General features: G+C 42.5%; 1 protein-coding gene and 1 non-coding gene across 5 annotated transcripts in view; both read left to right on the forward strand.

The window, feature by feature from the left end:
- The window catches only part of LOC117229715 (uncharacterized), a 50,294-nt gene that overhangs the window by 26,544 nt on the left and 418 nt on the right, over positions 1-23,332 (forward strand). Inside the window, exons 3-10 of one of the 4 annotated variants that reach the window (XM_076518972.1) lie at positions 8,667-9,659; positions 16,472-16,564; positions 17,399-17,642; positions 19,787-20,201; positions 20,738-20,865; positions 21,736-21,855; positions 22,496-22,513; positions 23,031-23,178. In XM_076518972.1, the coding sequence (XP_076375087.1) occupies positions 8,667-9,659; positions 16,472-16,564; positions 17,399-17,642; positions 19,787-20,201; positions 20,738-20,865; positions 21,736-21,855; positions 22,496-22,513; positions 23,031-23,178 (2,159 nt within the window). The remainder of the gene's footprint in view (positions 1-8,666; positions 9,660-16,471; positions 16,565-17,398; positions 17,643-19,786; positions 20,202-20,737; positions 20,866-21,735; positions 21,856-22,495; positions 22,514-23,030; positions 23,179-23,332) is intronic. The other 3 variants (XM_033486395.2, XM_076518973.1, XM_033486397.2) reach the window with 3 other exon arrangements.
- LOC117230077 (U1 spliceosomal RNA) lies at positions 11,068-11,229 on the forward strand. The gene has a single exon (XR_004492696.1). It is a non-coding gene; the product is annotated as a U1 spliceosomal RNA (small nuclear RNA).

Below are 23,332 nucleotides of genomic sequence, written 5' to 3' on the forward strand. Positions count from 1 at the left end.
TCTCTCTCTCTCTGTCTCTCTCTCTCTCTCTCTCTTTCTCTCTCTGTCTCTCTTTCTCTCTCTGTCTCTCTCTCTCTCTCTGTCTCACTCTCTCTCTCTTTTTCTCTCTGTCTGTCTCACTTTCTCTCTCTCTCTCTCTCTCTCTCTCTCTCTCTCTCTCTCTGTGTGCCTCTGCGTCCGCTAACCAATTCGTTCCGAGCTCATAAACTCTCCGGACATTCCACGACTACTTAAACGGAGAAAGATATCTCGTTCCCTCGAATCGATATGTCGCGGCTTCTAATTCGCTTCCGAACGGATCGACCGGCGATTATTTTTATTTGCTCTCATCTGTCTGTAGTATGTATTCGCTCGTCTGTGTTATAGTTGATCGGTATTGGTTAAGCGGTTGGGCACAGATTTATTTGAAAAAGTTGTTGCGTATAATGTATTAGTTAGTATATGTATAATATAATAGTATATAATATATTAGTATAAATATATTATTTGGTATATAATAAATTAGTTGGTATATAATATATTAGTTAGCATATACTATATTAGTTAGCATAAAATATATTAGTTAGTATAAAATATATTAGTTAGTACATAATATATTAGTTAGTACATAAAGAGGCTATACTAGTTAATCTACACCAGTTAATCTTTACCAATTAAACCATAATAGTTAATCTATACCAATTAAACCATAATAGTTAATATATACCAATTAATCCATACTAGTTAATCCATACCAATTAATCCATAGTAGTTTATCCATATCAATTAATCCATACTAGTTAATCCATACCAATTAATCCATACTAGTTTATCCATATCAATTAATCCGTAATAGTTAATCTATACCAATTAATCCATAATAGTTAATCTATACTAGTGATAGATGATCTATACTATTAATCCATACTAGTGAATCCATACCAATTAATCCATATCAACTAATCTGTACCAATTAATCCATACTAGTTAATCCATATCAATTAATCCATACTAGTTAATCAATACCAATTAATCCTGGTTAATCTACCCCAATTAATCCAAACTAGTTAATCCACACCAGTTGAATTCGAAAATCAATTTTCACGAATGATCAATCTTAAAACGCCGTTAGATCTTCCTGATTCAATTAGGATCCGCAAAATCTAAGGAAGATCCGAGAACGTAACGAACGTGTCATACCGATATCAGTTCGTTCGAGCAAAATATTTTAATTTCATAGAAACTCCGAGATGATCGTCGTCGTCATTAAAAATGCTCAAGCCGTTTCCTCGACCAAGCCGCAAGGATTCTTCCCGATGGATTCTTCGAAACGAATTAAAACGGCCTAGATTAAACATTCCCGTGGTCGCATACCGCGCGCACAATGTACCCTAAAAACGCGCACAGCGGTATCGTCGGTAGAATCATCGACGGAACAGCGATTATTCCGCCGTTCTAATCCCATCGAGAACGCATGGAATCCTCTTTGACGATTCTTGGGAATCCTGTGAGAGAGCCGCGAGAGGCTCCGGCGAATCCTTTCTAAAATCAATGATTCCCTCATCCGATATGTTTGTCGCGATCCGATCGCGTGTCATCGGGAGGAGTGCGCGCTCGCGCGCGCGCGCGTCTCACGATTTCCGCGTCCCTCGATCCCGCGACATCCGGGATTTTCTTCGGCGTCGATCGATGCAATCGGTTCTCGGAAACTCGCGCGGTTCTCATTAGCTTGCGTTCGGCGTTGATCCTGTTACCACGTGTGTGCGTCACAATGATTGCGACACGATCGAATCGTTGTTGACTCAGAACGACCGCGCGGCGAATTATTCGCTTTCCGACGCTGACATTATTTCACCGTTGGTCGTCGTCGCGTCGACGAGACGTACGAAGAATACAATGACATCGTTACAACGTTCTTCGACTTATCACAGTTATTGGAAGAGACGGTTTAGGGTTTATTTCATTTAGTAAAGACTCGCGGTCTATTAATCACAATGTTATATGCGATTATTCGTGTCTCGCTGCTCGTTTTTATAGTTTATTATTAATTATAAAAACCAGGTGCGAGGCTCGAATAATGGTATCTTTTCTTCCCAAATTGTTTATTTTCGTTTACAAGCTGAAGGGGAAAATTGGGGAGAATTTACGGTAGTTGCAAAGCGTTGAATTTGAATTCTGAAGAAAGTGTGATGGAGTAGTGTAATAGAATAGTAGTTTATATTTATTATTATTATATTATCACTATTATTATATTATTATATAATTATTATCGTTATTATTATCATTATTACTATATAAATATTCATATCAATATTATTATATTATTATTATCATTATTACTATATAAATATTCATATCAATATTATTATATTATTATTATCATTATTACTATCATTACTATTATCCTTATTAATATATCAATATTATTATATCATCATAATAATGATGATAATATAATAATAATAATGATGATATTAATGGGACGGAATAATGATATTCCGACGAAATTTAATGATAATAATAATATAATAATAATGATAATAATATAGTAAAGATAATATAATAGTAATGATATATTAATAAATATATCATTACTATTATATTATCATTATTAATATATCATTATTATTATCATTGTTATTATATCATTATTATATCATTTCTATTATCATTATTATTACAACAACTATTTTCGTGTACAAGCTGAAAGAAAATCGGGGAGAATTTGTGTCGTCTCCCACGTGGCAGTGCAATGGGGTGGCACGATTAATCGCGGATCGTCGGGGGGCAGTGGGGGGATGGAAACGCGCCGAGTTGTCGGCGATCGCAAAATCGGGCCGTGGCGAGGCGACGAACGCGATCCACGAGGATCCACGAGGCGATGACGTCAGACACGCTTTCGCTGTCCCGGGATCAATCGGGGAGTCAAGTCGCGATAATTGCGACAATCGTTCGGGACGCTTGCTCCCCAACGAGACGCTTAATTCCGCTCCCTCGATTCTGTTTCGCCTTTCGTTCAGGCTTTTCGTTCAATTTGCGGGTGTCCCCTCTCGCCGCCATTTACTTGGGTTCGACGGATCGGCCGACGTTAATTGCGCGACCATTCGCGCCGCTGTTTCGCCCGCGGCCGAAGGACTACGACGATTTACTCCAATGTATCGTTAAACAACACCGCGGCACGCTTGCATCGGCAATCAATCTTTCGTCACGGTCTTTTGTGTTCCGCGGACTTTTTTCCCCGGCCACTCTTCGCGGACACGCGATTATCGTAATCTTCGTATTACGTATTGTTCGTTATTCTCTCGCGAAACACGTACACCTTCTGCTGCGACTCCGTCTCTCTGGAGGGTCTATTTTTAGATTTTATTTCGCGGTATTTTGCCGGAGAATTTGTTTAAAGCGAAGAGAGCGCCGCGAGAATTTGTTCGAAGCGATGCACCCTTCGCGAGAATTTGTTCGAAGCGATGCACCCTTCGCGAACAAATGTAATCGCGCAAAACGATGATTTTGTTCGAATAAGAAAGATTTCGTTCGACCAAATGCTCGCGATAATTTGTTTATAGCAGCCTCATATATTGAATTTAACTTCGTAATCAGTTCAAATAATTATTTTCAATTATTTCACACGATGTTATTACGGAAGGGATCGCACAATCGTGAAAATAACTATGAAATAAGGCGACGCGTTATGTGTATGTATTTAAATTCGGTGGAAGTCACCCCTAATTTTTTCACTAAATTTTCACTAAATTAATTAGTGAATCTCTTTACCGTAATTATTCAAGGCTACGAATTAAAAAGACTAGAAATCTGTTAGTTTTAATTCGCTTTCATGCCCAATAAGCAACCCTCCATTCGACTTATTGGAACGAAATTAAATTCTAAAACAAATATCTATAAAACAGAAATTTCGATTCAATCTTCTGTAAATAAAATCTTACAATTCTACGACTTCCATAAAATTTAGTCTTTAAAGTCTCGGAAGAGACTCGCAAGTTTAGAATGATTGAATCGAAGAGGGAGGACTGGATGCAGCAATTTCTCCGCAATTCGCGCTCAGATTGCGCCCAAAAATGTACAATTTGGGCGCCCCTCGCGTCCTAATATTTTATTATTATTATACTATAAACTAGAATTTCTATAGTTTCCGATATCCCGACAATGATGAAAACGTGGTGCAAGGCTCAAATAATTATTCTCTTCCTCTTGGTCCAAATGGTCTATTTTTCGCGAATTAAGAAGCAATTACTGTAAAAAAAAGCGATGAACGATACGATGGCTGGTCGAAGAGGATCGCGTGGTCGTCGACGTGAAACCAGGAAGCCCGAGGATAGGTTTCCATCGAGAGGACACGGCCGTTTGACCGTTTTCGAGCGTTTTCGACCGATCGAGCACCGGACACGAGCCACCGGGAAACAGAAGCGAGAAGGGTGGCGGTAATCGGTCGGTCGGGTCCGAAGCTAATTGCTTCGCGTCCACGCTTCTAGGGCTGCCCTGTGTGTCTCTTCTTACGTTCCGCTCCGTTCTATTCGCCGTGTACTCAATTAAAGGTTAACCAATTAGCGGCGCCGCGAAAGGATTCGGCGCAGCTGACGCGTGCACCTTCGAGCTCTCGGTTTCTCTGCCCCCCTTCCCCCCCGGGCGGAGCGGGGTGGCGGGTGCTACAATTGCAGAATAATTGAGGACTCGATCGCGCGGATCGTAATACGCAAAAACGGTTCTCCTGTTTCGCGATTGCGGTGTTCTTCGAACCTTAACCCTCGTCGCTCCAACGAACTTCTCGTTTCGAGCGTGCTATACTTCGTGCGCGCTCTCGTTACGCATTCCTTCTGAATATCGTTATCGAATATCGTTCGTCCGGTTGCTCGGCGCGATCGATAATCGCTCGCGTTAACGCTAAACCGAGCTTTCGTAACGATCGAAAAAAGATTGTATTTATTTCGGTTCTCTTCCTCAATTTCATTATAAAGCGTGCTCGCATCGTGATTTATTTAATTGTTCTCTGTTAACGAGTCTTTCTAATTCCAGCTATTCTGGTGCAAATGATCTGAAATCGATATTTTTAACCGGCTTTAAAAGATCAGGTTTACGAGTCGCGTCAAAATTACCGGAATTTCTGAGGAATTTATCGAGTTATTGTTTTTTATTTATGATTGATTATCTTCGGACAAATGCTCCTGCAAGAATGACTAGAAAACGAGGGAATATATTATTGATGGATTGAGTTCATTTCTACATTGATGGATCGAGTGTATCAAATTAGCATTTGTGAAATGCGAGACCAACGGTAATTAGTCTTGATTTTATGGAACTTCTTAGGTTGCTTACGTGTAAGTTTCTAGTAATGAAGAGCATGGTTGCGAGAACGATCATTTTGCTCTGCTGGAATTGTGTTTTAGACGTACGCGTCCTGAAAGGCGCCGCATCGCGTCGAGAAATGCATCGCGTCCGAAAAAGGAACGCATCGCATCGCTTCTAGAAACTCGTCGCATTGCGTCTAGAAACGCATCGGCTCGCATCGCGTCTAGAAACGCATCGCATTGCTTCTGGAAACTCATCGCATTGCGTCTAGAAATGCATCGCTCCGCGTCTAGAAACGCATCGCATCGCTTCTAAAAACTGATCGCATCGCGTCTAGAAATGCATCGCATCGCATCGCGTCTAGAAACGCATCGGCTCGCATTGCGTCTAGAAACGCATCGCATTGCGTCTAGAAACGCATCGCATTGCGTCTAGAAACGCATCGCATCGCTTCTAAAAACTGACCGCATTGCGTCTAGAAACGCATCGCCTCGCATCGCGTCTAGAAACGCATCGGCTCGCATTGCGTCTAGAAACGCATCGCATTGCGTTTAGAAACGCATCGCATTGCGTCTAGAAACGCATCGCATCGCATCTAGAAACGCATCGCATCCCTTCTAGAAACGCATCGCCCCGCATCGTGTCCGGAAACGCATCGCGTCGCGCCTAGAAACGCACACACGTCGACGAAATCCCGCGTCGACTAATTACGCGGGCCGTGTTCGTCGCACACGTGCGCCCGTGTGCCGCTCCTAATTGTCCGTCGCAAGCCTAACCGTCGAAACGGGCCCTCGATTAATCACCGACCGAACCAATTACGACACACGTTGGACCGTAACGGATCGGTCGAAGAAGAATCGGTATCTCGGCACGCGCCGCGGGATTCTCCTGCGATCTGACAAATTGCTAGAGCTCCTTCTTTTGCCGTCCGGGGGGACCCCTCTCGCGTCTCTCCCCTCTTCCGATAACTGCACGCCGAAAACGAAACTTCGAGCTCCGATATATGAGCCGTTTAGTTTGAAAGTGGCCTAAGTCATTTTTCAAAAACACCGAGCTAGCTATTTTAATATTTACATTTCTACGTTATACACATAATTTCATGTCAGCAAAGCTGAAAGAATGCAGTGACCCTCAGGAACACACGAACATTGTACCACCATGTTATCAATTAGCAATATTTTTAAATTTATTAAAACGTAAAAACCTTAAATATCTGGATTTTAAAATAAATGGACTTAGGCCACTTTCAAAATAAACGGCTCATATATATATTCCGTTCGTTACGCTCCGATAAGACGCCTCATTTGCGGCCGTTCGATCGCCATTAATTAACAACAAATATTTGTCTTCGTTCGGGTTTCTCCGACGATTTCTCCGGTCTGAGCAGAATGGAGACTCCCTAATGGTACCCTTGGGGTCTACGACGACCCCGGTCAAATTTTCTGCGCGTCGATTTTATCGTTTACTTATCGTAGAACGTGTTCGATTGTCTTCAACTGTTCTTCCGGATTTGTGAATTCGATAATTTCAATCTTTAGAAAAGTCGTCGAAGATTTTCATCCGAGATCGTCGAATGTTACACTGATTTTAACAGTCGCGCGAGCGATGCTCGGGTCCATTTGGACCCACGCTACAGATCTCGTTATTTCGCTGTTTAGTATCTGACAGTTAATTGAAACGCTCGCACGTCTAATTAATGTTCATACGAAAACTAGCGTGACGAAAATGTGTCCAACAAATTAATAGATAATTATACAATTATAAATATCTATTTATATTATTTTATTTATGTATATTATTTATATATTATTTTATTTAAATATATTATTTATATATATTATTTTATTTAAATATATTATTTATACATATTATTTTATTTTTATTATTATAAATATTATACTAATTATAAAACGTACTGTGCTAAATTTTCGTCAAAAAAGGGGACTCGCATTCGAGCGTCGTGAAGAAAATAGCCTTTCTTCATCGATCGTTCAGCATACGATATTATTGTTGCTATCGCGATCGCTCGTGTTGTATCACGAGAAATCGCGAAAAGGTCAGTGGCCACCGGTACAAGTGGCCGGGGTTTAAAGACCGATCGAATAGTTGACCAATCGACGGCCGATCGGCTCGATATCGATTTATTTTGAACCGTCATAAAGCGGCTCGGTTCGATGGTCGTGGGAGCGTCCGGCTTTTTCTCTACCCACATTCGATAAACGAATCGATAAACGAATCGATAAACGAATCGGTCGGTCTCGTCGCTTCCTCGGCGGAGCCACACCGAGCGAGGAAAAAACGAGCCGGCGATCATCGGGGACACGATAATTGGCGAGGAGAAGAGGGCCGGCACCGGCCCACAAAACGCTTAATTATATCCACGAGGCAGCCTGCTTTTTTTCTTCTCCCCCCTCCTATCTTTCTCTTTCACCTTTCTCTCTCTCTCTCTCTCTCTCTCTCTCTCTCTCTCTCTCTCTCTCTCGCTCGCTCGCTTCTTCCCGTGGGGAGCATAAACTGTCATGAATCGATCAAACTACTCGTCGAAATGCTGCGAGCGAGGCATCGCCGATCGCTAGGACGACGCAGGTGGTCGACGGCGCGAACTCCTTGATCTTCGATCGGTTCTTTCTTCGTCCTAGCCATGAAAATCCACGGATCGCCACGTATACTTATATATTTTGTTTACTATTTATTTATTTATTTATATATTTTATGTATTATGTATTTATTTACTTATTTTATTTATTATTCATTTATTTATACATTTTATGATGTATATATTTATATATTTATATGTCAAGCGTTATATTTATATATATGGACGATGCGAATATTATATTGTGTATATTTTTATTTTATTTCATTTGATTTCATTTTATTTCATTTTATTTTATTACATGTGCATTTATTATATTTATTATATTTTTTATTATATTTTATTTTATTACATGTGTATTTATTATATTTATTATATTTGTTATTCTATTTTATTTTATTTTATTACATGTATATTTCTTATATTTATTATATTTTTCATTATATTCTATTTTATTTTATTTTATTATATGCGTATCTATTATATTTATTATATTTTTATTATATCATATATTATATATCGTCCACATTTATTGCGCAATAGCAGAAAACGAGCGTGAAACAAACGACAAAATTCCTGTAAATCGCCTCGACCCTAAACACTGCAACACAGCTCGTTTCTCACAACGTGGAAAACTCGCTACGCCACTGTTGCGACCCAAACCCAGTAAACTGTCCCTAAACGAAGACTTCGACTTCGATACATTCATTTCCCACCCCTAAAAATCAAACAAACATCCCGTTGCATCGACTCCGCGCAGAAAAATTCTAATCCCGGATTCCCGTTACAGATGGAGAACCAAGGTTTCGAGGAGGAGCATCAGCCAGGCATCCCACCGGCGGAGCAATCGTTCGCTTTGCCGCGGATCGATTTCGTGGGCCACGCGTCCGCGTCGCACGTGGCGGACGGCCACGTGTACGAGGACATCCTGCCGGGAATAGAGTCGGTCACGAGGATCTCCATCGCCGCGGATCAGCGGCCGAGCAGCGACGAGCAACCCTCGCAGCCCGAAGGAGACAGAATTTCGCGAGCGGCAACGACGACGACGACGACGACGATGCTCGAGCAGGACGAGCTGTCCTGCGGTTTCCGACGGAACCTGACGCTGCCGTTCCGTCGGTCCGGCGGCCTCGATCCCGCCGGCGCGAACAGTTCCGTGCGCGTGACCAGCCGCGAGAAGAGCAGCTGGCACGAGGAAGCGGAAACCGCGGGAAACGCGGAAACGATCGCGCCGTCGATCGAGAAAGATCGCGATGCCAGGCAGCAGCCGGCCGAGGCCAGGCCGAACAGGAGGCGCAGGAAGAAGGACTGCAAGCATTGCAGGAGCAAGGCCGTCGCGTCGACGTACGACCGGGATTGCGAGATCGACGAGAGGGAGAACGAGGAGGAGATCGTGTCGAGGAAGAATCGGGACAACAAGCAGCGACAGTTCCCGGCGCTGATCGAAGATCCGAGGACGATCCTCGATCCGTGCGACCTCGCCGCGGTCAGGACCTACCCGCCGATCGGCAACAACGGTGACAAGCAGCAGCACCACCCTGCCAGAGGGACGGAGCCCCTCTGCGTTTTCACGATCACCGAGAAGCCCGCGGCCTCGCCGAAAACGCAGCCGAAGCTGATCGAGCTGGAGGATCCAAGGGGCAAGGAGGTCAACAAGCCTGTCCTCGCGCAGGAGAAGAGCAGGGCCGGGATGAGGGTGAACTCGATCTACTCGCAGGACAGATGGTACGCCAAGGAGGCGCCTATCTTCTGCACGGACGTCAAGGAGCACGGATCCTTTCAGGTGAGCCAGACCGCGTTTTGGATCACATGCGTCGCTTTGGAGTTATTAGACTGCGAACGCCGCGGACTCGGAGAGGACGACGAGGTCTGAAATGTCTCTCTAATTGACGCTCGGATGGTCCACAAATGTGGACAATTTTGGAAGAGGAGATACGATTGTTCGAGCCTTGCGGCTCGGTTTTTATGATTATCGATTGTCAATAATTATAAAAACGAGCTGCGAGCTGCTCGAATAATCGTATCTCCTCTTCCAAAATTGTCCATTCTTGTGGACAATCTGAGCGTCAATTAGGACATTATTATACAGTATACTATACTACATATATATATACATATATATACTATGCTATACTATATTATTACAGACATTACTGTACAGTAAATTCTCCACCCTAATTGAGGCCGTAGTTGAGGCGCTTTGAGTTTGTACGCAAAAATGGGCAATTTGGGAAGAGGAGATACGATTGTTCAACGATAATTTAACAACAATTGGGCTCGAATAATCGTAGTTTCTCTTCCCAAATTGTCAACTTTTCTGCACAGTCTGAGCGTCAATTAGGGAGACATTACTGTAATGCGCCACATGCGTTTCCCGAAGTCGCGTTACCCGAAAATTTTCATCGTATCACGCGGATAATAGTGCTATCGTGCGTGGAAGAAACATTTTGTTCCATATAAATTCAATAATTTTCATTAGTTTAACAAACTATGTGGTTGTGATTGGTTAAACGAAACCACGAAAATACTTGTTCAGCATTAATCGTTAATCAATTTCCGAATCGTCCAAAATTACAGTATAACGTCTCCGTTCCACTGTAATTAGGCTATTTGTTTGTACATATTTTAATAGACAAAGACATGGCAGAGATATTTGTCATTATGTCTTATTAATTTTGGCTTTAACTCCTTAATTTTATCTCGCGATATTTTACACTGAATCGTATTAGATTAATAACAGTAATAACATTAATTTCTAATAATATTTGTCGTCGAATAATATTCGCCAAAATTTGCTGGACGCCTATAGACGCCAACATTGCATCAAAGACTTATTTTCATAGCACCTATAGACGCACGCATCGGTGAAATTTATAATCGTGATTCTGTAATCGAGTTCGCGAGAACGTCCGCAGTCTAATTGCTCCGTAATTTTCAGTTATGCGATCTTGACAAATACATAATAGTCATCAATCAAGTTCGTACGAAAATGCGTCGGATTCGGTCATCAGCGTTAATGTCTGCCAGTTGGCGGCAGGAACTACTGTATCATTAGTAGAATCAGACTGTTCGCACAGCACAAGTGAGTAGTTACCGCGCGGGCTGCTAGGTGGCGACGAACACGAGCCAGTTTCCCGCGAGTAAAGTTGTTCGGCCACTGGTATAAGTAGAAACGTGGAGGGTAGGAAAGCATACTTACCTGGCGCAGAGGTTACCGTGATCAAGAAGGCGGTTCCTCCAGGGCGAGGCTTTTCCATTGCACCACGGTTAGGCTGACCCTTGCGAATATCCCTAATGTGGATATCTCGGGCGTATAATTTTTGGTAGTCGGGACTGCGTTCGCGCTGTCCCGGACAATAGAAATTAAACAGAAATATTTTATACTCTTTTAGATACTTCGTTTGATGCTTTTTAATAAGTAGGAGCAAATTTATTATAAATTCGTAGGGAGAAATTCATTATAATTCAGTAAAGAAATAGTTACATTGGGTTGGCAACTAAAAGTAATTGCCGATTTGTGCAATAAAATAAAATTTTTTTTTACTTGGAACGAAGTTTAATCGGTAATGTATTTTCCATTTTGTTCGATGACCTTTTGCCGTCTCTCTGACAACTTGTGAAAATTCCAAGCTCGTAGGAAGTCAACTCTTTTCGGCCAAAACCTGAGTTAAGTGAGATTTCACAGCGTCATCGCCGTTAAAAGTTTTACCACGAAGGGAGTTGTGGTAAATGAGGGGTGGTGGGTGTAACATCAATTCCCAACCAATAATCTGAATATACTTTTTTATTAAAAATTATTAATTAGAGCAACGATTGTTTCATTCAGCACAGTTATTATTTAAGACTTGGAACAACATATATATATATATATATATACAGAAACCACGCGCACTGTGCATATTTCTGAAGCCAGTTTCCGTTCGATGACGGCGTACTTCGGCGGATGGAGCTGCCGTAGCGAGAAAGGGTTAAACTGGTAATTCGATGCCGGTTCTCGTCGAGAACGAATAAATATAATTTCTAAACAATTCGTCGACGATAATTAAACGATATACGGACCACCGGAACGAAACGAACGGAAAGAAGAAAGGAGAAGACCGTCGGAACGTTTAACCCCTTAACGTGCACGCTCGAGTTAACACGAGCGCGCTAAACTGGCCAAACTGTGCACACTCGAGATAATTCGAGCGGCGTTGTACTTTATGTTGCTATAATTTTTCACACTCGAATGCAATCGAGAATTGAAAATAACAATGTGAAAGCAAAAAAAAGAAACAATCGTTTTATCGATATTTATCATTTACATGGGATTGTAAGCTACAACACTTACTAATTCAAGTATAAAATATGTCCTTTTTCTACTTATCACTTACGACTTATCTCTTCCTTGTGAGTCGCTTTCCGACAGCGTATTCAGATTCAGATTCTGATTCGCTCATTTTTCAATATATATTTTACTAAAATATAATGTAAAATAAAATATAATAATAATAATAATAATAATAACAATAATAACAGTAATATTCTGAAAATTAGAAATCATACCAATTGTATAAATATCCATTATTTTTGTATTTTCTTTTACATTAAAAGAAATTGATTTTCTTTGGCCGGCCTTTTTCAAAAAGACTGTGCATTAAGGGGTTAACGGCGGGAACGGCTGGTTCAACGATCTCGAACTCGGGCTCGAGCAGGTTCAGCGTGGTGTTCCAGACAAACGAGGCATCAATTACGCGAATATATTCCCGTCGGCCGCGAGCCGAGAGTCTTTTCGACGCGTCGACGGAAAGATAGAGGAAGTCGCGGGCGAGGCGAGGCGAGGAGAAGACTGAAACACGGGGCCGATCCCTTCCTTTGAAGTCGACCGAGCGAAAAGAAATCACGTCGACGGCGAACCGAGCATTCCGCGTGGCCTAGCCGAGAGAGAGAGAGAGAGAGAGAGAGAGAGAGAGAGAGAGAGAGAGAGAGAGAGCGGCTAGAGAGGAGAGACCAGGTCGTCTTCTGGCCCGCCGTGTGTCTACGATTCGAAATAGAACGCAGGAGGAAAGAGGAGGATTCGAAGAGAAGAGACTGCTGGTCGGGACGAGAGACACCCCACCTGTCGCGTTAGACGAGACACTCGTCTCATTTGTTCCCGACCACCCTTTCGTTCCCATCGGACTCTCTTTGCCATTCTTCTCGCGTCGGAACCTTGAGCCGACGCCACGCGAAATCTGGGTCGAAGCCGCGACTGCACAGACGCTCTGTGCTCTAATCTTCTTTTCCCTACGAATGAATACACACTCGCTCGAACTATGTGTTCCGAATGGTTTCAATTAATTTCACGCTTTCCTCGTTTTATCGGCTGTTTGACCATTTGCCACTCGACCGGGACCACTCTCTCTCTCTCTCTCTCTCTATCTCTGATGTCAGAAAATGATTTTCACATTCTTTGCGTTCAAGGTATTGCTGAAAGGGTAACACGCTTGAGTCGCGAGGCTTGACACTGTATTGTGCATAAAATACCACGAGATGCAACGTAGAAATATACTATAGGTCAGGAAAACTGTTTTAGGTTTAGCAAATTAATTGATTCTTTACGCTCGAAATTGTTGGCAGTGTACTTACTATAAACTACAAAAGCAAATCTAGCAATGCTATCCCTGGTTGCAGGAATACCAAAAATGATTCGTAATTTATGATAATAGATGAAGCTATATTTTATATTATTGCACTGTTTTTTTTTAAAGAATACAGTACAATAAAATAAAACGTAAAATATCTTTATATAAATATGATAGATAAATAAAATATCTTTATATAAATATAAAGATATTGTACATTTTATTTTCTTGTACTGAATACTTAAAAAACAGTGCAATAATATAAAATATAGCTTCATCTATTATCGTAAATTATGAATCATATATAAAGATATTTTATATTTTATTCTATTGTACTGAATACTTAATTTATAATACTTATATTTATATTATATTATTATATTTATAAGTTTATATTATTTCGTTTGAGTACTAAATATGTGTATATTATCATTGTATAGTGAATATATACACATATATCTCTATATTTGCCATTTCCATGAAGTATATAAATATTTGGTTGGCAACTGAGTAATTGCCGATTTCAGTTATAGATGTCTCTCACTCTCATTTTTATGATATCCGTAAATGTTATATTATAAAATTATTATTATTATTATTATGTTATTTTGTATTATCCGTGAATGTTAGCAACTGGACAAATTGAATGCAGCGGCCAAGGAAAAGCGACCAGAATTGGTAAATATATATATATATATTGACCAAGCATATAATATTTTTCCAAGCATTGCCATCTTCCAAGTCTCGTCGAAATCGGCGTATATAGCGATATATATCGGGTTGGCAACTGAGTAATTGCCGATCTCAGTTATAGATGCGCTCTCACTCCCATTTTTATGATATCCGTAAATGTTATATTACAAAATTATTATTATTATTATTATGTTATTTTGTATTATCCGTGAATGTTAGCAACTGGACAAATTGAATGCAGCGGTCAAGGAAAAGCGACCAGAATTGGTCGATCGTAAAGGTGTCATTTTCCAGCAGGACAATGCTAGGCCGCACGCGTCTTTGTCCACTCGGCAAAAATTGATGGATATTGCTTGGGAATCGATGTTACACCCACCGTATAGTCCTGATCTCGCGCCATCGGATTACCACTTATTTCGATCCCTGGACAACTCCCTTCGTGGTAAAACTTTTAACGACTACGACGCTGTAAAATCTCACTTGACTCAGTTTTCGGCCGAAAAGGATCAGACTTTCTACGAGCGTGGAATTTTCAAGCTGTCAGAGAGATGGCGAAAAGGTCATCGAACAAAATGGAAAATACATTACAGATTAAACTTCGTTCCAAGTAAAAAGAAATTTTCTATTTCATCGAACAAATCGGCGATTACTTAGTTGCCAACCCAAATAGAATAATTCACGTGTAGCAGCACGCGACGCCGGCCGTACCAAAACCCGCGCGACTGATTTCAGGTAGGCATGACGCAAGGTCGCCGTTATTATTATCGCGATTATTCTCGCGAACGCCGGTGCGTCACCGCGTCTGTTCTGGTCGTCAGCCCGTTCGACGCCGTTATCGCGCGGCCACCATTGGTCGCCAATATTCGCGGCGATCGAGAAAAAACGCGATTAACGGAAGAACCGTGGAGCGCAGCGCGGAGCGTGTGCGAGGCGGCTTAATTTAGTGGTGGCGAGCGGTTTCGAGCTGTCAACGTCGGCTTCCTCGGCGAACGAGGTCTGCACGGGCAGAGACAGAGACGCGTGGAAATCGGGCGCCCTCGCTTTCTTTCCTCCTCCTCCTCCTGCTCCTCCCGCCCCCTCCCTCGCCGCCGCCGCGGCCACTCCTCGTTCTCGTGCGCGTCGCCCGACGTCTCCAAAGGAACAAAACGGAACGGAAGTGGAAAAGGTCTATCTATAGCCAGACGCGATGAGCGTCTGCCGGTACCAAGCCGCCCCGCTCGAGCCTCCCGTAAGTGAACACGCGCGAATTCCTACGGAAATCGACGCTCTTCTTAGCTCGGGCGCCCCTTTCGGCTCGAATCCGAGCGTTGAAAAGTGCGCTTGTTGTTGTTAATCGTATCGCCGAGAAGTCCTCCGCGCTGTGTCGGTCAGTTTCTATGCTCCAGAAAGTCCGCGTAAAATACGTTTCCAATTTTCCATAAATTATAGATATTTTTTATTGTTATCATTTCGCAGAAATCATCTGAATATCTAGATTAAATTAACCCTTTGCACTCGAACGGCGACTCCGAGGCGCTATCGAAAACTGTAACGTCATAAAATAATTTTATTAATCAGATTTGTTTATATTTAAAGAACTGCTGAAAGCGTAACTGTTGCATGGATTACAATATTTAATTAAATACGCATAAAATGCATATAAAGTGGTAAATCCGTGGGTCGGGGAAACAGTTTGAAATTTTGCGTTCATTCGGCTTCGAGGGCAAAGGGTTAATTTTGCTGTAGGAGACAAAATGGTAAAGAAAGGTGATAGAGCACAGTATACATTGTTCTTTGAAGTTCTCTTTAACACTGAATCATTTCGACAGGTTTCTCACAGCATTTGTATTACTCATTTATTACTCATTATTATATTATATTATTATATTATATATATATTTTTTATTATATTATTATTATTTTGATTTATTTATTTATTTATTTTTTTTATTATATATATTATGTTATTATATGACTCATTATTTCGGCTTATTCTTATGGTTTCTCATCGTCAACAATTATAAAAACGAGCCGCAAGGCTCGAATCAATCGTGTCTCCTTTTCCCGAATTGTCCAATTTTGTCTGTAAATTGAAGGGTGAAATTAGGGTGAATTTACTGCGCCACGCGCGCCTGTAATTAAAGGGAAACAATATTATTAATATAATTTCTGGAAACGATGTTTTCGAACTGAAACTGATTCGCGTCGCAAATCCGCTTCCGGTTCCGTCGCAAATTCGCTCTCGGTTCCGTCACCTCCGTGAATCATTCTCGGCGACGGCCACACCACGCCTCTCTAGCTTCCCGATAATTCATTTTAGAACTCTATCGAAACACAGATAAGCGATTATCGAGGAACATCGGGCGAGAAAGGCCTGCTCGAGGAGAATGCGGTGCCGATGGCCGAATTTCAGGTAAAAATGAGACCCAAGAGTTTCGTTGAAAGACGCCGATGCGAGCATGAAAGAACTAGAAACAGTACAAACCCCTGGCAGAAAGTATTCGTTCCACCGTTTCAGATGCGATAACTTTTTCCAAACTGGTTCAATCGGTTTCAATCGTTTTTCAAGCGTTAAAGGAATTAGTTTACTGTACAATGACTAGAGTATCTTTCTTTAAATTCTGCTATTACATGAAATGACAACGGACTGGTTTCTTCACTTTTTTATTTGAACCTGGAACGAAAATTTAAAAAATGCGTAGACACAGGCAAAAATTACACGCACACTGAACATTCCATCGAAAACATTTTTCCAGCTCGACTCTACGCGTCAAACAACTTTCAATGTAATTCTCAGTTTACGTATAATTTGCATTGCCAATTTTTTTTTTGCATTACCAAGATGTACCAAAAACGCATTATAAATAATGAATATAATATATATATATAATATAAATTTTATAATAATAATAATTTTATAATAATAATAATTGTATAATAATAATAATTTTATAATAATATATATAATATAAATTTTTCAGATAAAAAGATTGAGAAACGAGTGTTTTGTATCTTCTATTCTCATTTTACGTAATATCAGAATTAAAAAGAAAAAAAAATATGCTAGTCATTGCACCATAAACTAAGTCCCTTTATCACATAAAAAAAAGACTCTCGAGTCGATCAGACCAGTTCGAAAAAGAATGTACCGTTGTTTTAAAAGGCGATCGAGTAGATTTTGCCAGGGGCGTGGTATGCTCCCGGAGGAAGAACAAAGGGCTGAGAAAGCGAACCGATTTTATTTTAGAGGGCTTACTCCCTCCCGGTGCGAACGCAGACCCCGTCCTCCCAAAATCGCGCGAATCAACGAAGAAGCGTGCGGGCAGAGCCACCCCCGCATCCGGCCAGGCTGCGGAAACACAGGCACGGCTGGACTCTACACTTGGCGCGGCCTCTGAAGACTTCCGGTTGCTCGAGGTCCTTGGTCCTCGTGTTGCTGCTGATCCTGGCGCTCCTCGGAATCGGCGCCATTGCTCTCTACATCGTGTTCGGTGAGTTCGCCTTCCTTTCACCGAAAATTTCAATCGATCGGTCTTCTTGACGCATCAATATCGAACTCGAGTTCCAGTTCGCCTTATCTAATCAACGATCTGCGAATATCTTTATGCATTTCTAGCCGATAAACGGTAGCCGAAGGCAACGTGCTCGGTCAAATTTGATAAAATTTTGCTGCTTTCGTTCGCTGATTTTATGCGGAATATGTTATTTCCTGTGCTAAGGCAATAAATTAATTTTATTTTACAGTTTTATTACAGTTTATTATGATAGAGGTAGGAAATTTTGCTGCAAAATAAAAATCGCTCGCGTCCGTTAATATAATATAATAATAATAATAATAATAATATAATAAATAGTGTAGTAAATATAGTAGTAAATATAATAATAATAATATATAATATTATAATATAATATATATGTAATATATAATATAATAATACATAATATATATTAATAATATTATTATATATAATAATATATTATAATATAATAATACGTAATATAATAATAATATTATATATATAATATTTTATATCATATCGTAAATGACACGGAGCAACGCGGTATCTCAGAAAGCTTCGTCCTGCCTCACAGGCATCGTCTTCTCGCAACGCGTCCAACGAATTCGTTAGTTCGCCGCGTACAGTTTCGAGACGGCCGGGTTCGTCGCGCGCAGAGCGTCGCGATTCTAATCGCGATCGATCGCGGATGCGGGCCACGTGGGAACGCGAAGCGTGCCGGCCGATAATCTGGCCGACGGGCAGCGGGCAACGGCGAAAACAAATGGCCGAGGTTTTTTTTTTTTAATTGGCCAAAGCGAAGCAATTGCAGCGAGCGAGATGAGTTTAACCGGCGGGTCAACGCGGGAGAGAACGCGCGCTCTTCTTCTGCGCCGGACGAGTCGGGCCGGGCCGGGCCGGGCCGGGCCGGGCCGATCGAGTTAAAGCGGCGTGCACGCGCGCTGACCGTTTCGTTTGTATACTCCGCGAGGCGTTGACCGTTCGTTATTTTCCGAGCGACCAGTTATTTCTAGAAGACGCGAGACCGCTTCGTACACTCTTTCATGCATCGAGCAGACCGCGCGCACGCCGAGCAAACAGACGCGTACTTTCAAATAGATCGTTCGATGCGGCTGACACGCCGGGATTTCACGGATCTTCGACGCTGCTCACGGGCTGCTCGATCGTCATTTACGCGACGTCCATTCTCGGACAGTGATCGGTGTCGAAACCGATATGAAAAAGTATTTCAGCAATTCTGGCAATAATTGGCGAAACACTTTTTCTTTCGCACGAGGCGAACCGATAAACTTATCGGTCGCGTAATCTTCGTTCGAAAATTGTCGAGATTACAGAGATCGGGACACGCTATCTGGTAGAGAACCTCGATTATCCGAATTGAGCGAACTTTAGCGGACTTTAATTATTATCGGTCGATCGATTTGCGGATTACGGAGCTTATTGACGGCTTATTGTCTCCCTAATTGACGCTTAGATTGTCTACAAAAATGGACGATTTATTTCTCTGCGGTTCGTTTTTATAGATACGAATTGTCAACGACTATAAAAAACGAGTTGCAAGGCTCGAATAATCGCGTCTGCTCTTCCCAAATTGTCCATTTTTGTGCACAGTCTGAGCGTCAGTAAGGGAGACATTACTGTATATAGTATAAAAAATTGTAGAATAGCACAAAAGAATAGTTACGATAGTAATAGCATTAAAAACAATACACAATAGAAACCGATAACAGCGAATAAGAACGAATATCGGGCTAAATGAATGAGCCGAGCCTCGCTGAGCCTACAGAGTACTAAAATTGACTGGCGTGTATCGTCGTAAAGATGCAAGTAATTATTCTGACCTCGACATTCTAACAATTGCTGTACCCTGCCTATCAGTTTCGGTTTGTTAACAGAATCTGCCAACACAATATCGGTAGTAACAATATAATACTGGTATTAAATCTGTACCTTGAAAATGCTTCGAACATCACAATGAAATAGAGAAACCAAAAAATACCAATATTTTACAATTAAAAATAGTTAAAGTTCTCCGCGTTTTATTGGACAATGCGCATCGATCGCTGTTAACCGCACGGTGGAATTTCTAGCGTTAATCGATTGGAATTGATCGACAGAGCCGGAGAAGCTGCAGATCATCCAACAGTACCTGAAGTCGTCGGCGAACGACTCGTCGACGGTGGAAACGCCGACCGCGGGAACGTTGTCGATGAACGCATCGTCGACGACGACGACGACGCCGGTCAGCAGCAGCAGCATGATCGCGACCGTGCTTTTAAGCGGCGACCAGTCATTTCCGGAGAGCGGCGCTCGTACCACCGCGGAACCGGAAGCGGAAGCGAGCAGTCCGCCGGCCGTCAACTCCACCAGATACTGCGACGACTGCCTGAACGGGGAGGTGTGCGTCGCCCTCGTCGACGAAGAGGTGCCGATCTGCAGGACCGGCCTGGATCTCGAGGACCCGACCGGATGCGCCGGCTTCTGCCTCGTCAACAAGCAGAAGTGCCATCGTCTCGACGTCGACGCGTTCAGGTGGCTTCATTTTTCGGAGAATCGCCGCTTCTTTGTCGCCCCCCGATGGAACAATTCTTGCGCCTCCTGCGCCTTCGTTCACTCTCGTTCCGAAATTCTGATATCGGAAGAATCGTTATTCGCCTCGGTTCTGTAAGAAATGAACGACGTTCGTATTTATGATGGATCGATTATGTACGAGTACGCGTGGACAGCTCTTAAAACGGAACAACTTATTTCAAACTGGACAAACTAGTTTCGTCCGAACGTGTAACGAAAATTCAAACAGTGCATTTCTAGGCCCCGGTAACTTGGGTGTATGTTACGTGGGGAATAAAAAGGCATTGAGATCGTTGTTCGGTTCGGCTTACAATTGGAAATGATTTTTATTTGTATATTTTTCTACTCCCTAAAATCTGGAGAAAGTTCCAAACGTTTCCAAATTTTGCTCCGTTTTGAATCGTTCCGCCTGCAAAGGGTTAAAGCTGCGACGATTTTGAAGAACGTTCACTGTGACACATGTAATTAATATATGATTCCTTCTGCTCGTTTGAAAGGTGCGTGGAGGTGGAGCACTACTGTCTGGACGACGAGTGGACGTGCGCGAATACTCTCTGCATCCCCTTGGAGAAGCGGTGCGACGGCCACATGAATTGCTACGACCATTCGGACGAATTCAATTGCGGTATGCGTCTCCGTCTCCGTCTCCGTCCTGATCCCATTGGCCTAGTTCTTTTTCGCGACCCATGACTTCTCTCTGTGATCGGCTTTGCCGCTTCGTCGCGGCCCGCGAGGCTTCAGTTTGTCAGCTCCCGTTGCAACTGTCGCGACTAATCCGTCGGGTAAATATGTACCTCGTCGACGGAACTGACCGTCTCCGAGCTTCCTCCGATTTCAATCCCTTCGTGTCTTCGTTCACCATCGTTTCCCTTCGTCCCGTTCCGTTGCGGCTCCTCGAGGAGCACAGAAAGTTCTGCAACTTGCATGGGACATCTATAACATCGTCGAGTTACTAGAATATTTTCGGAGATCACAGTTTTTCTTACAGTCCCTGCAATTTTTTTCTAGGTCATACAGAGTCTCTGCAAGCTCCACAATTTTTTTCGTGGGCCCCACAATTTTTTCGGAACACCTAGAATTTTTTATAGAACACATGTACAATGACTCTGAAAAGTCTCCTTCCCAATTTTCGATATTTAAACTGTTACAACTTACGTTAAAAAAATCGCACAACAAATTTTGATGGACCGTCGCGAAGTGAAAGCTTCAATCTTCGAATCTAGAGTAGATTGATCAGTGAGAAAAATTTGCCAATGTTTTTAGAGAGCTTTCAATTCGTAACAATTTGTAGTATCATATACAAACAGTATAGCGTTTTTCTCGAATTCTTCATTTTATGAAATATGAATCGAAGAGATAGAAGAGGCTTGAAAGCTTTGAAACGAGTCCAGGTTTAGAATCCCACGTTGCGCGGCTCTTTCCGCGCATAAAACGTAATGGGACGATTTCAACGAATTTTGCGTGCGGGGTAACGGTAACGCGTGGTCTGTTGCAGAATGCGATCCAGAGACGCATTTCCAGTGCGGTAATGAGACCTCCTGCCTTCCGTTGGAGAAGAGATGCGACGGCAAGATAGATTGCTGGGACGCGGCAGACGAGATTAATTGCACGCTCGGTAAGACAGCCGCTAGCGATGAGCGGATGCCGCCTGGCTGCAGTATCGTCGACTGGTCCGAACGATTGCAATTCTTAAACAATTATCAATCTTGTTAACGCCGTCGGGAGGACACCTTTAGAATTGGCTCGTCTTTTCTCCATCGAGAGCAGACCTTCCTGAAACACGAGATTCTATTGTAGACGCTCAACGCAAGCCAATAATCTGATTGTTCGTCGGAAGAACTTCTCTCGCGGCAGAGAATCGTGTTAGAAATGTGCACCGACGAGAGAACCATGGTGACTGATATCAGTTCTAAGATTTGGTCGAGTAAAATACTCCAATTTTATTCAGTTTTTCAGTTTGTCGGTGCGACAGTTAAAGAGTTAAAGCACGAACGATACAGCTAAAATACAGCTAAATTCTTGGACAGTCTACTCGACACTCGTGCAAAGTTATATGAAAATCTGTATCTGTGCATCAGTCACCGTGATTCCCTTGCGAGTTCTCCGTGGGAGACCGAGTGACCCCGTGCATCTGCCAGTCGAGATATCTACGGATCACGGTGTTCGCCTACCTTTTCTTTATATATTTTTCTCCCCCTCTCTTCCCCTCTGTCACTCTTTCTGAACTTTGGTTTTTTTTCTGTTCTCCCTCGTAGGTGGTAATCTCGGGTGGTGTGAGTACATTATTCGTTAATTTCGAATTGCATCGCTGTCCGCCGCATGCGAAAGTCACACGCTTCCTCATAGACACTTTCCTCCTGTCCGAGACAACGATTCCTTTGATTTCGCTCCGCACACAATGGCCGCTTTTCATTGCGCTGTTCAAGCTGCTCTCTTGCACGGTATACGTAATCATGCATTAGAAAAACACGGTACACGTTTGCTTTGATTAATAACCATTAATCTCTTCAAGGACGCGTCGGCTCATTGAGACGGTCGAAACTGAATGGCCGCATTCGCGGGCATCGTTTTCGTTGAGCTTTGTTGTTCCAGAGAAGAAGAACAATCGAGTCACAGTGTTGTCGAACGTTCGCTTAAACCATCCGATCCTGACCGATGCACGCCAGCTTTTTAATGCCAAAATATATTGCACGCGATCGCTTGCCTGCCCGGCTTTCTCGATTAACAAGTCGTAGGCGCGTTTCGAGCACTCACAGAAACGCCGATTGCTTTCTCTGTTGGCAACACCAGCGTGTCCGTCGAAGAACGAGTTCACGTGCAGCGACGGCCAGTGCATATCGGAAGCTCGTTTCTGCGACGGCCTGCCAGACTGCGTCGACGGGTCCGACGAGCCATCCGGTTGCCAAGGACGTTGCAACAAGCACGAATTCACGTGCCAGTAAGTTTCGACAGATCACAGCGATGGGATCGAGAGATTATCTTTTAGACTAAAATTTAGACATATGGACAGTTTACACAAAAAAGAAAGTAACATTGATAGTGTCGTACTTCTCTGTGAGAAGGTTTGCTGCTCTTCAGGAGAATAATCTCTC

This window comes from Megalopta genalis, chromosome 2, assembly GCF_051020955.1.
Source record: "Megalopta genalis isolate 19385.01 chromosome 2, iyMegGena1_principal, whole genome shotgun sequence".
Classification (NCBI taxonomy): Eukaryota; Metazoa; Arthropoda; class Insecta; order Hymenoptera; family Halictidae; genus Megalopta; species Megalopta genalis.